The sequence below is a fragment of the Haliotis rubra genome, unplaced genomic scaffold, assembly GCF_003918875.1.
Source record: "Haliotis rubra isolate DU_JTF1 unplaced genomic scaffold, ASM391887v1 Scf852, whole genome shotgun sequence".
Lineage (NCBI taxonomy): Eukaryota > Metazoa > Mollusca > Gastropoda > Lepetellida > Haliotidae > Haliotis > Haliotis rubra.
The window spans coordinates 194,513-210,731 of record NW_025767582.1 but is presented as its reverse complement, the minus strand read 5'-3'; the positions used below and the strand labels follow the sequence as shown (position 1 = coordinate 210,731).

At 39.1% G+C, this 16,219-nt stretch overlaps 1 protein-coding gene across 1 annotated transcript in view; it reads left to right on the top strand.

Moving 5' to 3' along the window:
- The window catches only part of LOC124262757, a 49,156-nt gene that overhangs the window by 18,829 nt on the left and 14,108 nt on the right, over positions 1-16,219 (top strand). The window contains exons 3-8 of the mRNA XM_046697304.1: positions 1,565-1,995; positions 3,172-3,897; positions 10,870-11,110; positions 12,383-12,635; positions 14,148-14,288; positions 14,968-15,014. Of these exons, the coding sequence (XP_046553260.1) occupies positions 1,565-1,995; positions 3,172-3,897; positions 10,870-11,110; positions 12,383-12,635; positions 14,148-14,288; positions 14,968-15,014 (1,839 nt within the window). The remainder of the gene's footprint in view (positions 1-1,564; positions 1,996-3,171; positions 3,898-10,869; positions 11,111-12,382; positions 12,636-14,147; positions 14,289-14,967; positions 15,015-16,219) is intronic.

Sequence of the window (16,219 nt, the reverse complement as noted above, 5' to 3'; positions counted from 1 at the left end):
ACGATTGTGCTTGAAACACATGTTACATGAATGCGTATAAAGATGAAACACTGACAAAGTACATGTACATTTGTTTATTACATACTTGCATATAAAAGCTTCAGTTTGTGAAGAAATCAGTCATCAAAGACTGTGACTGACTTTTAAGTGATTGTTTTAGAATCAGGGTTTCTGTACTGGCTTCGAGTGTAGCCACAGGGTTCAACAGTTCAGGTGAGTTTTGCACCGTGGCAAAAAGTTTTATTTCCCTCAGCTCATAACTTTAGACTTATCCCCACCCATAAAGACCCGTGTTAGAATTGGACGAATGAATCCTGGGACATAGGATGTCAGGTGGATCAGTTAAAGTTCTAATCTGCTGATTGGTCGATATAGTATTTATTGGTTACATTGCTTCAGATATAGCACCAACTATGGCTAAGTATACACCCCCGCCACAGCCCACAATTGCCCTCATCCGATGTAATGTAATACCAAACAGTTTTAAACAGTTATTCATATTTCGTTTGTGTACTTTGTTCGCCCTGTTCAACAAAGAACTCTTTGCATTTTTCAAGTCGTCAAATTTGGTCACATCAGGTAACTTAGTAGATTGAAATAAACTTTCTTTCATAGATTTGTGACTTAAAAATACTTTTTAAAATCCTGTCTCACATGCCGGTCAGTGAAGTGGGCTAGTTTGATTTAACCATGTTGGTCAGTATTTCAGTTATATTTGGGTGTGTCAGCTAACTTATAATTACGTCAAGTGAGTGAGTGAGTTTACTTTTACGCCGCACTCAGCAATATTCAAGTTATATGGCGGCGGTCTGTAAATAATCGAGTCTGGACCAGACAATCCAGTGATCAACAGCATGAGCCTCGATCTGCGCAATTGAGAACAGATGACATGTGTGAACCAAGTCAGCGAGCCTGACCACCCGACCCCGTTAGTCGCCTCTTACGACAAGCACGGGTTACTAAAAATCAGTTCTAACCCCTGAACTTCACGGGTCACTTACGTCAAGTTGGTCTTGAAACCGTGAGCTAGCTCAGTTAGGGGTATTGTGCTGTCACAATGAAAACCTCAAGCATCAGGCGTGAATGTACAATGACATCTAGAAAATGGTTACATGGTTACATGTGACGTATGCTATGTTAGGGATTACATCTACGTAGTGAAGTACTTGAATGATGTACTTTGTTCGGCAAAAATAAACTGAATAAAGAACACTAGAGAAATGAGACAAGTTACTGTACTTCGTAAACCAAAACGTAGTGAGTGTGTGAGTGAAATTAATTTTACGCCGCTTTTAGCACTATTCCAGCAATATCACGGCCGGGGACAGTCACACCAGAAATGGGCTTCACACATTGTACCCATGTGGGGAATCGAACCCGGGTCTTCGGCGTGACGAGTGAACGACTTAACCACAAGGCTACCCTACCGCCCCTCAAAAGATAATAGATCATATAATATTTGTCACTTTATTCGGTCAGTTTTCGTGTGACTTCGGATGTAAATAGTGCGTGTTTTCCGAACACAATAGCGTTATCTATAACTATATTTTCTTCAATGTTCCAGAAAAAGCCAACATAGAGATCGGTGCTCCGACAGCTGAGTATGAGGTTATCCGTCTTCTTATCGAAGATGTCCAGATCACTGGTGACGTCATCGCTCATAGCCCGGATGCTTACAGCCTCGATGTGGACACAGCCAATCAGATCATCATTATCAAGGGCAACAGCCAATCGGGGGTCTTCTACGGCGTTCAAACGCTGCTGAATCTGATTGAAAACAATGGCGGCATCTTGTACGACACGTTCATCAAGGACGCTCCCCGGTTTGAGTATAGAGGCATGCATCTAGACGTCGCCAGAAACTTTCACTCCAAGGAAGACGTGATTAAACTCCTCGATCTCATGTCCATGTACAAACTAAACAAGTTCCATTTCCATCTCACCGACGATGAGGGGTGGAGACTGGAGATTCCGACACTTCCCGAGCTCACCCAGGTGAGTCCCGGTGAATCGCTTGAGGTGTTAGGAGTTACTGTGCAGAGTTACTTCCCTTAGACTCAAATAAGAAATGGCCAGATTGTCCATACTCAAACAATCCCCGGAACCACGCTCCAAGGCATATTCTTTAAATGATACATATTAAGCATAACTGATCTTAGAAGAAAATATATTATCTATCTATAAAGTATTATCTATCAAAATATCCAACGATAGCCTTTGTCTCGATTCTCACTTCCAGAAATGAAACTGTTATCCGTAACCTTTCTCTATTTGTAAAACATGCTGTTGTCTTGAAAAATGATAGGTTATCCAAGTAATTTCATAATTGACATTGTATTATGTATTATAGTTATGTATATGTATGTAACTCCTTGTATATGGGCCTGTGGCCTTGAGTACAATAAACTTGACTTGACATGACTTGACAGATCTCTATCAGCGCTTAGAATGGTGCCTTTAATACCAAGTTGGTTCGAATTCCTAGTTATGAGACTAGCGTTGTCGCTACCTTACCGATGCGTGTAGGATTAACCAAAGTGTTACATCTGTATCTCTCCAGGCTGACCTCCCTTTAGTGAGTGAGTGGGTCAGTGAGTGAGTGAGAACGTAATTATCTCCCGTAATGATTGATTGAGTTTTACGCCGCTTTTAGCAATATTTCAGCAATATCACGGCGGGGGACACCGGAAATGGGCTTCACACATTGTGTCCATGTGGGAAATCGAACCCGGGTCTTCGGCGTGACGAGCGAACGCTTTAACCACAAGGCTACCCCTCCGCCCCATCTCCCGTAATGGTATACAAATACCGTTTCCGTATGCCACATTCTTCCCTCGAATGTATAGGTGGTTGGGTGGCAAAGTTATCTAATGTCTCATTCTCTGTATAAAGTGAATGCTGTATGTTTGTAGCCTCGTGGGTGAAGTGTTCGCTCGTCACACCAAAGAACCGGGTTCGAATCTTTACATGTGTGAAGCCCAGATATGATGTCCCCGTATTTTATTTACTGAATTAATGCTTCAAGCTGCGTAAAAATGTACTCACTACCTCACTGTTGTTTTCAGCGGAGCAGTCTCCCGTTAAAGTTCTTTAGTGAAAAGATGTTATTTGTGACATGTAAATTAAGACTCTCAGTTCGAATACCAACTTCCTGTTTTATGTTTATTTCAGATCGGTGCCCGACGTTGCTACGACATGGATGAGACAAAATGTCTGCTCCCTCAGATCGGATCGGGGCCTACGTTTACTGCTCCCGGTTCTGGCTTTTACAACACGCGGGATTACCGCGATATATTGAAAGAAGCCAAACGCCGCCATATTGAAGTGATCCCCGAGTTCGACATGCCTGGCCACTCTAGAGCCGCGATCAAGGCAATGGAAATCCGGTATATAAAATACGCACGGACGAACATAGATGAAGCTTTAAAGTTTAAGCTGGTTGAAGAAAATGACCCCTCGAAATACCTCTCAACTCAGATGTTTTCGGATAATGCCATGAACCCCTGTCTAAACTCGACGTACGCTTTTATCGAACATGTGATGGATCAAGTCCTTATCCTTCATCAAGAGATACAGCCTTTAAGAATTTTTAACTTTGGCGGCGATGAAGTCGCAAAGGGAGCGTGGATCAACTCTACGTCGTGTCAGACGATGTCAAATACAATAAAAGTCTCAACATCGAAGCTGAAAGAGTATTTCTTTACGCGGGTCGCGGAACTAACTGCATCCAAGAATCTGAACCTTGCCGCTTGGGAGGATGGACTGATGCATGGCGGGAGCGCTGTATACGACCGTGACCTTGCTCCAAATTCTGACGTCTACGCCTATACGTGGGACAATGTGTGGGAGTGGGGGAGCGCAGGTCGGGCGTATAACCTGTCCAACCATCACTACAAGGTAAGGTTGCAGACTGTCTCACAGTCCCTGAACCACACTATTTTCTCTACTGCCTAGCCCTCCCTGCAATGCTTAAGCCCTAAATGAAGCAAGACTAGATTTCCCTGAATCTCCAAACTCACTGGGATTCCTCAATTTAAATGGGTATATTTGTTACCATCAATATTTTGTATTCAGGGACTAAGCAGTCCGTTCGTGAACACTCGTGTCTTTCCGGGTCAAGACGAATGGCGTCTCAGTTCTTTTATATATCGTTGTAGAAGATTATTGATTATTCAGGATAGGACACTTGGGCTTGAGTTCTTAAATTACTACACACGATACATTTGTTAACTTTGTCAGATTTTCACACGTACAGTTGACGGATGCCGGGACAAACTGACTTTCAGAACAATGCCATCGGAAGGAGTGATGAATGACGGGAACGTTGAAAACTTCAAATACGTTTTGTTACATATTAGGTTTAGGAAACGTTAAACTACATTGGCATGACGTGCTTAGTTTGCCATGCATGGACAATATGTTTAATAATGATAGAACCTTTGAATTGGGTACACATGCTTTTGGTGTCTACAAATATAGGACCGTCCATTCACGCTGCATTCTCAGCTCCCTGAGAAACATACAATATTGACTGGTCATAGAATTATAATTTATACCACAAAAAAACAATAATCCAAATTTACAGATTTAAACGTCTTGACAATAATATAGAAACGGCAAATTTCGTACCATATTCGTAAGTAATGTCTGCTGAAAGCAGAGTTGATTCTTGGAATCCGATGAAACCATAATCCCCCCCCGTCACAAACACATGCCTTCAGCGGAAAACACCTGCTTTTTGTCACCATTTGAAAATGTCCTCATTATCTGCACAATAAAACATTTAAAAAGCTCTACAGAAGCTTTGAATTTTGGTACAATAATAAAAACATTTGGGCACAATAATCGTAAGATGCCTTTTTCAATTTTTCAATTTCACTACAAATAGATGTTGACAAATTGTGCTGAAACCCTGAAGATAGATATCAGTGTGCGAAATTTACGCTAGTCCTGTGGTCCCTGGCTAGTAAAATGTCATCACGACCACTAAAGTTTGCAGTGGTCCTGTTGGCCAGTGAATTTTGTATTGATAGTTAAGAAAATCTGCGAATGTTATTTTGGACCAGTACAGACAGGACCGCTAATTATTGTCCACTCACTGGTCCTGTGGTCTAGTGGGAATTATGAAAGGTTTTTTTCCTTGAGATATGTCACAATATCACAACATTTAGTAAAATTAATTAAAATAAAATCAATTCTTTCTTGAGATTGAAAATTTCACACAAATTTCACACATGTTTCTTTTTACCGTGTTTTCATTGTATGTTGTTTAACGCCGCACTCAGCAATATTCCAGCTCTATGGGGGCGGTCTGTAAATATTTGAGTCTGGACAGAAAATCCAGTGATCGACATCATGAGCATCGACCAACTCAGAGAGACCTGAGAACCTGATCCCGTTAGACGCCTCTTACGACAAGCACAGGTTGCTGAAGACCAATTCTAAACTGCCCTGTCTGAATATCGATAAAGTCCTTGTATAATGTGATGGACCCAGAAATGTGTCTCTCTTTGTATGGATTTCTATGGAGCTTTACACGCGTGTTGTTGTAAACTTTAATCGATCGTAACTGTCCCGACCACCAACCACTCCGAACTCTCCAATCAGCTGATTGTATGAAAGTGTTGACGATATCGATAATTTTCTTAATCAGACACACCATGCATACACTTCCGCAAATTTACATTACCGAATACACAAACCCCCCAGCTAATATTTCGTGTCGGAGGTACAGCAAACGTCCCATGTAAGGAATGCAAGCATCAGGATTTGAAGAGCATGTCATTCCTCCGTTGTGTGCGGAGCTCTGCGAAATAAAGAAATCGAGTTTTAAACGATGTCGGAATATTACGAAATTCCCGAAAAAATAGTCGACCTGCCAAAGTGTAGAAACCGAATTTTAAAGCATTTTTTCATCTTTATCACGATATGTGTTTTTAAAATAAGTTTCAAAACAAGTTTACATTTACCGACTTTGGGCATTTGTTTGTGTTGGACTTTTTTCAATTTAAAAAGATAGTTTGTTTAGATTTCTTTTTTTGTCGCACTTTATAGACACTGTCGGAAATTTTAAGAGTTAATTACCGATAATAAATTAGGACACAGATTTTCTTAGAGATATCACTTTTGCTTAGAATTGAGAGTGAGAAAACTATTTTGAATAGTTGTTAAGCGAGTCCATGATTCCACCCGGTGTGTCATGGTGGAGGGTATGTTGACGCCATACATCTTCTGATGCTATCACTGACTGACTGAATTTGGTTTTACGCCGCTTTTAGCAATATTCCAGCAATATCACGGCGGGGGACACCAGAAATTGGCTTCACTCATTGTACCCATGTGGGGATTCGAACCCGGGACTTCGGCGTGACAAGCCAACGCTTTAACCACTAGGCTATCCCACCGCCCCATCTGATGCTATCACCGTGGTGTGGAATGTCTGATGCCTGACACATTCTGACCCCCTCCTCTAAACCCATGGCCGCCATATAGATGGAATATTGCTGAGTGCGGCGTAAAACTCACTCACTCACTCTAAAACCATGGTGAAAGTCGGGCTATGACTAGGATATGATTTCACTCACTTACCTAAGGTCAGTTTATACACCCGTTAAGATCCGTGTTCAGCCACCCATGCTTGTCGTACCCCGTGAACATTCGGGTTAGAACTGGCCTTCAGCAACATATGATTGTAGTGGTGGAATTGGTTGAAATCTCACAATTGATTATTGCTTCATTTCCAACGAACAATCATCGAAAAAAAATGGTTAGCGTCATTTTTCAGATTTTCCTATCCAGGTTGTTATTGCAGATATGTATAACATGATGCAACTTGCTACTTTAAAGTGATGTTGATATATCATGAACATAAACTTCCTGGAGTCTTCAAGAAACATTCAGTCATGACTTTTCAGTTAGTGAAGTGAGTTTTCTAAGAATTTAACAAGTTTTCAGGCCCCGACAACTTCGAAGATATGTTTCATCGTCAAGTGTTTCAAAGACTAAAACAGAAGTTCCAAATTCGTTTGAGAAAATGTGATCCATTGCTTGGTCGTTTGGTCACTTCGACCAATCTTCGATTATTTCAATCAAACGGAACACCACTAATGCTTACCTAAGATGCCACTAAACGAATCGGGTGTTTAGGCTCGCTGACTTGGTTGACAAATGTCGTAGTATCCCATTTGCTTAGATCGATGCTCATGACGTTGTTCACTGGATTGATCACGTCTCAAGTATTTATAGACCGCCGTCATATAATTGGACTATTGCTGAGTGAGCAGCAAACAGAGAAAAAAAACTTCATTATGCGTACATTTTTGGCTCTCGGGTTTTCAACATTTCACACTTTCTATCAATATTTCACACTTTCTATCAATAGTTCACACTTTCTATCAATATTTCACACTTTCTATCAATAGTTCACACTTTGCATCAATAGTTCACACTTTCTATCAATATTTCACACTTTGTATCAATAGTTCACACTTTGTATCAATATTTCACACTTTCTATCAATGGTTCACACTTTCTATCAATATTTCACACTTTCTATCAATATTTCACACTATATTTGACACTTTCTATCAATATTTCACACTTTCTATTAATAGTTCACACTTTCTATCAATAGTTCACACTTTGTATCAATAGTTCACACTTTCTATCAATATTTCACACTTTGTATCAATAGTTCACACTTTTTATCAATAGTTCACACTTTCTATCAATAGTTCACACTTTCTATCAATATTTCACACTTTGTATCAATAGTTCACACTTTCTATCAATATTTCACACTTTTTATCAATAGTTCACACTTTCTATCAACAGTTCACACTTTCTATCAATATTTCACACTTTGTATCAATAGTTCACACTTTCTATCAATATTTCACACTTTGTATCAATAGTTCACACTTTGTATCAATAGTTCACACTTTGTATCAATAGTTCACACTTTTTATCAATAGTTCACACTTTCTATCAATAGTTCACACTTTGTATCAATATTTCACACTTTCTATCAATAGTTCACACTTTGTATCAATATTTCACACTTTCTATCAATAGTTCACACTTTCTATCAATAGTTCACACTTTCTATCAATATTTCACACTTTGTATCAATATTTCACACTTTGTATCAATAGTTCACACTTTCTATCAATAGTTCACACTTTCTATCAATATTTCACACTTTCTATCAATAGTTCACACTTTCTATCAATATTTCACACTTTGTATCAATAGTTCACACTTTGTATCAATATTTCACACTTTGTATCAATAGTTCACACTTTGTATCAATATTTCACACTTTCTATCAATATTTCACACTTTGTATCAATAGTTCACACTTTGTATCAATAGTTCACACTTTTTATCAATAGTTCACACTTTGTATCAATAGTTCACACTTTCTATCAATATTTCACACTTTGTATCAATAGTTCACACTTTCTATCAATATTTCACACTTTGTATCAATAGTTCACACTTTGTATCAATAGTTCACACTTTGTATCAATAGTTCACACTTTGTATCAATATTTCACATTTTCTATCAATAGTTCACACTTTCTATCAATAGTTCACACTTTCTATCAATAGTTCACGCTTTGTATCAATAGTTCACACTTTCTATCAATATTTCACACTTTCTACTAATAGTTCACACTTTCTATCAATATTTCACACTTTCTATCAATAGTTCACACTTTCTATCAATAGTTCACACTTTGTATCAATAGTTCACACTTTGTATCAATATTTCACACTTTCTATCAATGGTTCACACTTTCTATCAATATTTCACACTTTCTATCAATATTTCACACTATATTTGACACTTTCTATCAATATTTCACACTTTCTATTAATAGTTCACACTTTCTATCAATAGTTCACACTTTGTATCAATAGTTCACACTTTGCATCAATAGTTCACACTTTCTATCAATATTTCACACTTTGTATCAATAGTTCACACTTTGTATCAATATTTCACACTTTCTATCAATGGTTCACACTTTCTATCAATATTTCACACTTTCTATCAATATTTCACACTATATTTGACACTTTCTATCAATATTTCACACTTTCTATTAATAGTTCACACTTTCTATCAATAGTTCACACTTTGTATCAATAGTTCACACTTTCTATCAATATTTCACACTTTGTATCAATAGTTCACACTTTTTATCAATAGTTCACACTTTTTATCAATAGTTCACACTTTCTATCAATATTTCACACTTTGTATCAATAGTTCACACTTTCTATCAATATTTCACACTTTGTATCAATAGTTCACACTTTGTATCAATAGTTCACACTTTGTATCAATAGTTCACACTTTTTATCAATAGTTCACACTTTCTATCAATAGTTCACACTTTGTATCAATATTTCACACTTTCTATCAATAGTTCACACTTTGTATCAATATTTCACACTTTCTATCAATAGTTCACACTTTCTATCAATAGTTCACACTTTCTATCAATATTTCACACTTTGTATCAATATTTCACACTTTGTATCAATAGTTCACACTTTCTATCAATAGTTCACACTTTCTATCAATATTTCACACTTTGTATCAATAGTTCACACTTTGTATCAATAGTTCACACTTTCTATCAATATTTCACACTTTGTATCAATAGTTCACACTTTGTATCAATATTTCACACTTTGTATCAATAGTTCACACTTTGTATCAATATTTCACACTTTCTATCAATATTTCACACTTTGTATCAATAGTTCACACTTTGTATCAATAGTTCACACTTTTTATCAATAGTTCACACTTTCTATCAATAGTTCACACTTTCTATCAATATTTCACACTTTGTATCAATAGTTCACACTTTCTATCAATATTTCACACTTTGTATCAATAGTTCACACTTTGTATCAATAGTTCACACTTTGTATCAATAGTTCACACTTTGTATCAATAGTTCACACTTTCTATCAATAGTTCACACTTTCTATCAATAGTTCACACTTTCTATCAATAGTTCACGCTTTGTATCAATAGTTCACACTTTCTATCAATATTTCACACTTTCTACTAATAGTTCACACTTTCTATCAATATTTCACACTTTCTATCAATAGTTCACACTTTCTATCAATAGTTCACACTTTGTATCAATAGTTCACACTTTCTATCAATAGTTCACACTTTCTATCAATATTTCACACTTTCTATCAATATTTCACACTATATTTGACACTTTCTATCAATATTTCACACTTTCAATTAATAGTTCACACTTTGTATCAATATTTCACACTTTGTATCAATATTTCACACTTTGTATCAATATTTCACACTTTCTATCAATATTTCACACTTTGTATCAATAGTTCACACTTTCTATCAATAGTTCACGCTTTCTAACAATAGTTCACAATTTGTATCAATAGTTCACACTTTCTATCAATATTTCACACTTTCTATCAATAGTTCACACTTTCTACTAATATTTCACACTTTCTATCAATAGTTCACACATTCGACTAATATTTCACACTTTCTATCAATAGTTCACACTTTCTATCAATGGTTCACAATTTCTATTAATAGTCCACACTTTCTATTAATAGTTCACACTTTCTATCAATAGTTCACTCTTTCTACCAATATTTCACACTTTCTATTAATAGTTCACACTTTCTATTAATAGTTCAAACATTCTATCAATATTTCAAACTTTCTATCAATAGTTCAAACTTTCTATCAATATTTCACAATTTCTATCAATATTTCACACTAAATTTGACACTTTCTATCAATATTTCACACTTTCTATCAATAGTTTACACTTTCTATCAATATCTCCACAGGTTGTCATGTCCCAAGCAACCCACCTGTACTTTGACCACCCGTATGAACCCGACCCAAAGGAGAAGGGGTATTACTGGGCTACCCGTTTCACAGATACACAGAAGACATTTGGATTTATGCCGGAAAATATTTACGAAAATATTGACACAGCACGCAGCGGTCAGCCCTTGACCAGAGAAAATGTCTGCGGTGATCATAGTCAGAATTGCCCCCCTTTGAAGAGTCGAGAAAACATTGCAGGTAGGTCAGCTCGAGAAGTCTCCTGTCACTCTGGAACAAGCCGAAAGATAGTAACGGAGAGTGACGAATGCAAGAAAGTCAACATTTGGAGTGAGTGAGCATGGTTTTACGCCGCTTTTACCAATATTCCAGCAATATCACGGCGTGGGACACCATAAATGGGTTTCACATATTGTACCCACGTGGGGGATCGAACCCGTAGCGAACGCTTTATATAACCACTAGGCTACCCCACCGCCCCCAATATTTGGAAGCGGAATGGGACATTGACGCTTTGATCATGAGCCTGTTTCTCGTGATGCAGCAAAGCGGTTATTGGCGACGAAAATATTTTTAAAATTTAGCCATCAAAATATGCAACGCCCGCCCTGAGATGATCAAATGAAACACTCACTAGATAGCCTGTTTAATTTCTTTAATAGAACGTTCAACCTTTGGGCTGAACTCTTTTTTTAAAGGGGGGTGGGGGCGGATGGGTAAACCAGTGTTAACCAGCTCGTCACACCGAGACCCTGGTTTTATTCCCCACATGGGTAGAATGTGTGATGCGTATTTCTCGTGTCATCCGCCATTATATTGCTGAATTATTGCAACAAGCGACGTAAAACCAAACTCACTCACTCTTTTTTAAAGGTCTAGAACCAGTGAGATAAAAAACAAGACAATTCCACCTGCCGAACCAATATACATGTACACTCAAGTCATAATTATTTTTCTTCCGATCGACCGACCAAATGTTTGAATAAAAATCAATGTGCAGTTCTGTTCGTATGCATTTCGCAGAAAAAGTCCCCTCCGAGCTGTTGGTTTGAAACCTGTCAACAGGTCAGTAATGCTTGGTCAGCAGTGTCTGACCTCTTCCTGACCCGTGAAGATCCGGGTTAGAATTGATCTTCAGTAACCCATGCTTGTTTCAAGAGGCGACTAACAGGATCGGGTAGTCAGGCTTGCTGACTTGGTTGACATATGTCATCGTATCCCCAATGGCGAAGATCGATGATCATGCTGTTAATCAGTGGATTGTCTGGTCCAGACTCGACTATTTACAGACCGCCGCCATATAGCTGGAATATTGCTGAGTGCGACGTAAAACTCAACTCACTAACTCCTCTTGAACTTGACACATTGTAAGGAAGATGTATCTTTAAACAAACAACCAAATGATGTAGGACCTAATTCTTTATCCCAAATATGGCCTATTCCATTGGAAAACGTCCATTCTAGCTAAAACATATGTTCTGACTAGTTTAACCAAATTGTTCCGACATCCAGGAATTCAAGGTCAGCTATGGAGCGAGACAGTCCGAACGTCTGAGGACATCGATTACCGACTCTTCCCCCGGATGTTGTCTCTGGCTGAGAGGGCGTGGCATAGGGCATCATGGGAAAAAATGTCCGACAAGGAAGCACGTGACCGGGATATGAAAGCTGATTGGGAGTCATTTGCTCGTGCCGTTGGTCGTCGAGAGCTGCACCGTCTAGACAGTCTCGGGGTGAAGTACAGAATTCCTCCACCGGGTGGCAGGTGGGTCGGTTACGTCAGCTTTCAGTTAGCTCCAAGGGTTGATTGGTTGGTTGGTGTTTAACGCCACACTCAGCAGCATTCCAGCTACATGGCTGCAGTCTGTAAATAATCGAGTCTGCGCCAGACAATCCAGTGATCAACAGCATGTCTATTTGCAATTAAAACGTTTGGTTAAAGAGGGTCTGGGTGAAATATATGCCTGTGCTCTTTATCGAGGTAAATACGGCAAATGCATCATGTAAACCAAAAACATTACAAATGGTATGTCCTTAAGTAACTGTGAAAATATTCTGGTTCCCTGTACACCCCTTTGTGTAATATCCAGAGACGAACTTGATTTCAAATAATTCGGTTATCATTTCAAGGGAGGCAACTTAGTACTGGTTGTTCGGGCAAGCGTGGCTTCTTTCACAATCGACCTGTTCCTCTTTTATACTGACACTATTCCTTCAGGTAACGGGTAAATCTAGACAAGCAGATCGATATATATTGATTTATAGCCAGTGTGTCATAGTCGTTGAACAAAGTAGTTTTACAATTAGGGATATCGTAAATTAATCGATTCACTTATCCAATGCATTAAATCTATTTGTTTTGAAAAATCCCCTCAAGAATAGTCCTATTCGAGTGAGTGAGTGCGTTATTTAAGTTTTACAACCCTAGTCTATTTCGAAACAGACAACACCCAGAATAGCAATTACATCATATTACACTCACAGGCGAGAGAGGGGCGGTGGGGTAGCCTAGTGGTTAAAGCGTTGGCTCGTCGCGCCGATGATCCGGGTTCGATTTTCCATGTGGGTACAATGTGTGAAACCCATTTCTGGCGTCCCCCGTCGTGATGTTGCTGGAATAATGCTAAAATTGTGGCGTAAAACCATTCTCACTCACTCACGGCCGAGAGAAAGTGTGAGCTGATCTGCGAAATGGCCCCAGAGTATTAACTTACAAGAACAACACTATAACACCCTGGCTTGTGGGCAGGGAGTTACCTATACTAATATTGAGGCTATTAATGACGTGGCTTCAAAGAGGTATATATCGGTTCTACCAGGTTCTGACGAAGACTGTTGACAGGTATGGATACTCTCGAGTCTGCATCGGACTCAAAACGTGGCTATCGTAGTTTTAATGGAATACAGATCTAATGCAATTCTGGGTTAGAATTGGTCTTCAGTAAACCATGCTTGTCGTAAGAGGCGACAAATAAGATTGGATGGTCAGGCTCACTGACTTGGTTGACACATGTTATCGTATCCCAATTCGTAGATCGATGCTCATGATATCGATCACTGCATCGTCTGGTCCAGACTCGATTATTTGCAGACCACCACCATACAACCAAACCAAACCAGATCTTATGCAGTGGTCATAAACCAGATCAAACCAGATCTTATCAAGGATAACTAGCGATTGGCCAGCGTGTTTTAAAGTTGAGTCACGTTAACCTTGACGTTAAATAGTAACTCACTCACTCACTTTAAAGTTGAGTGTTAACCTTGTCTTTGATAGGATCGAAGACGGCATACTGAAAACAACGTCCTCATTTCCTGGCCTCACGGTGCAGTACAGCCAAGATGGCGGACACACATGGTACTTGTCCACAGATGACGTCATCATCAGCAGCGCCGACCCTATCCTCTTGCGAACAAGGTGAGACCGTTAATTGCAGTCATTGGTATTTCAGTTAAAAGTTGCATAACGAAAAAAACAAAATGTGTATCTTAATCCCGAATATCCATATCCATGTATGAAATGAGTTTTAGTAATTGGGGGTGTCTGTGTACATTGTTTTCGATAATACTAATTCCTTTCATTGTATGTGCCTTTGTAACCTTTGAGCGAATGAACACTTCTCCATCTAGCGTCTGCTCGGAGAGCAAAAGCCTGGGGTTCGATCCCCAGACCAATCGTATCGATTAACGGTAATTGAATGGCGCTCGGCACTAGGAGGTACAAGTGAGTAAGTGAGTTTACGCCGCACTCAGCAATATTCCAGCTCTATGGCGGCGGTCTGTAAATAATCGAGTCTGGACCAGACAATCCAGTGATCAACAGCATGAGCATCGATCTACGTAGTTGGGAACCGATGACATGTGAAATACACAATGCCATTTTAGAAAGTGGTCAAATGTGGCATGTGTCAACAAAGTCAGCAAGCCTGACCACCCGATCCCGTTAGTCACCTCTTACGACAAGCATGGGTTACTGAAGACCAATTCTAACCCGGACCTGCACGGGTGCGATCGTGCCAGAAATACAAGACTACATTGCTGTTTGGGGAATAGTAAGATGTAGCGTGTTTCAATAAAACTTTCTGGTTTGCATTCAGATCTGCAGACCTGACAAGAAGTAGCCGGGTCGTCACTCTCCACCCAAGTAAGTGAGATCAATGTACACATGCTTGACAGATGATGGCTGCTCGTAATGTTACCACTGAATCTTCAAGCTAGGGAACAGCGGGTTAAGCCGGGTGTTAAAACATTTGCTCTTCCCGCCGATTGCACGGGTTCTTTCCCCGCATGGATACAATCCAAATTGTGAGGTCAATTTGATGTTCTCCACCGTGATACTGAACGAATAGTGCTAAATGCGTCGTAAAATCGTACTCACTCATTTCACGACGAATATATCTGTAGGGCATGAGTGAGTTGCGTTTTACGCCGGTTTTTAGCAATATTCCAGCAATATCACGGTGGGGGACACCAGAAATGGGCTTCACACATTGTACCCATGTCGGGAAACGAACCCGGGTCTTCAGCGTGACGAGCGCTTTAACGCTTTAACCACTAGGCTACCCCACCACTTTGAACAATATTCTCTTGTATAGATTTGTATCATTTAAATGTGCAAAGATCCGTGGGTCCGAATCCAAGTTTTGTCATGGACTTTTCCAAAGTGATGAACGATTTTCTCTTGTCTTTCTTCCTACATTACACGGGGCGGCGGGGTAGCCCAGTGGTTAAAGCGTTCGCTCGTCACGCCAAGGATCCGGGTTCGATTCCCCACATGGGTACAATGTGTGAAGTTCATTTCTGGTTTCCCCCGCCGTGATATTGCTGGAATATTGCTAAAAGCGGCTTAAAACCATACTCACTCACTCCTACATTACACGCAGTGATATAAAGCCAGATTTTAGGTTTCTGGAGTTTGAGTCCCAAACTTCAGGTGGACAGGTAAAATAATTTTTAAAACATTTGACAAAAAGGGCGGGAAAAGGGAAAGAAACAAGTTTAAATATGTTTCCAACAGGTGTTAATTTTAAGTTTTATTTGTTTGATTACTTTACATCGCACTTTTTGAGGTCAGCGTTTTTTCTAAACCCAGTTTTAAAAACGCCTGTCTTTGGTTATTATTTTCGGCTTCTTGGTAAGGTATAACTATTGGCATACGCTTTAGTGTGATAAGTATATTATACGTGGCAGGACTTGTGTAAATATTTATGATAAATTTGACAAATACACAATATCAGTGGATACCGTTTGTCATTATTGCAGAGTTTCAGACCGTTTCTGTTGTTTTCTCTTCTAACCGCTTCTGTTTAATCTCGTTAGATTGAACTTAAATCTCATTATTTACTCAAT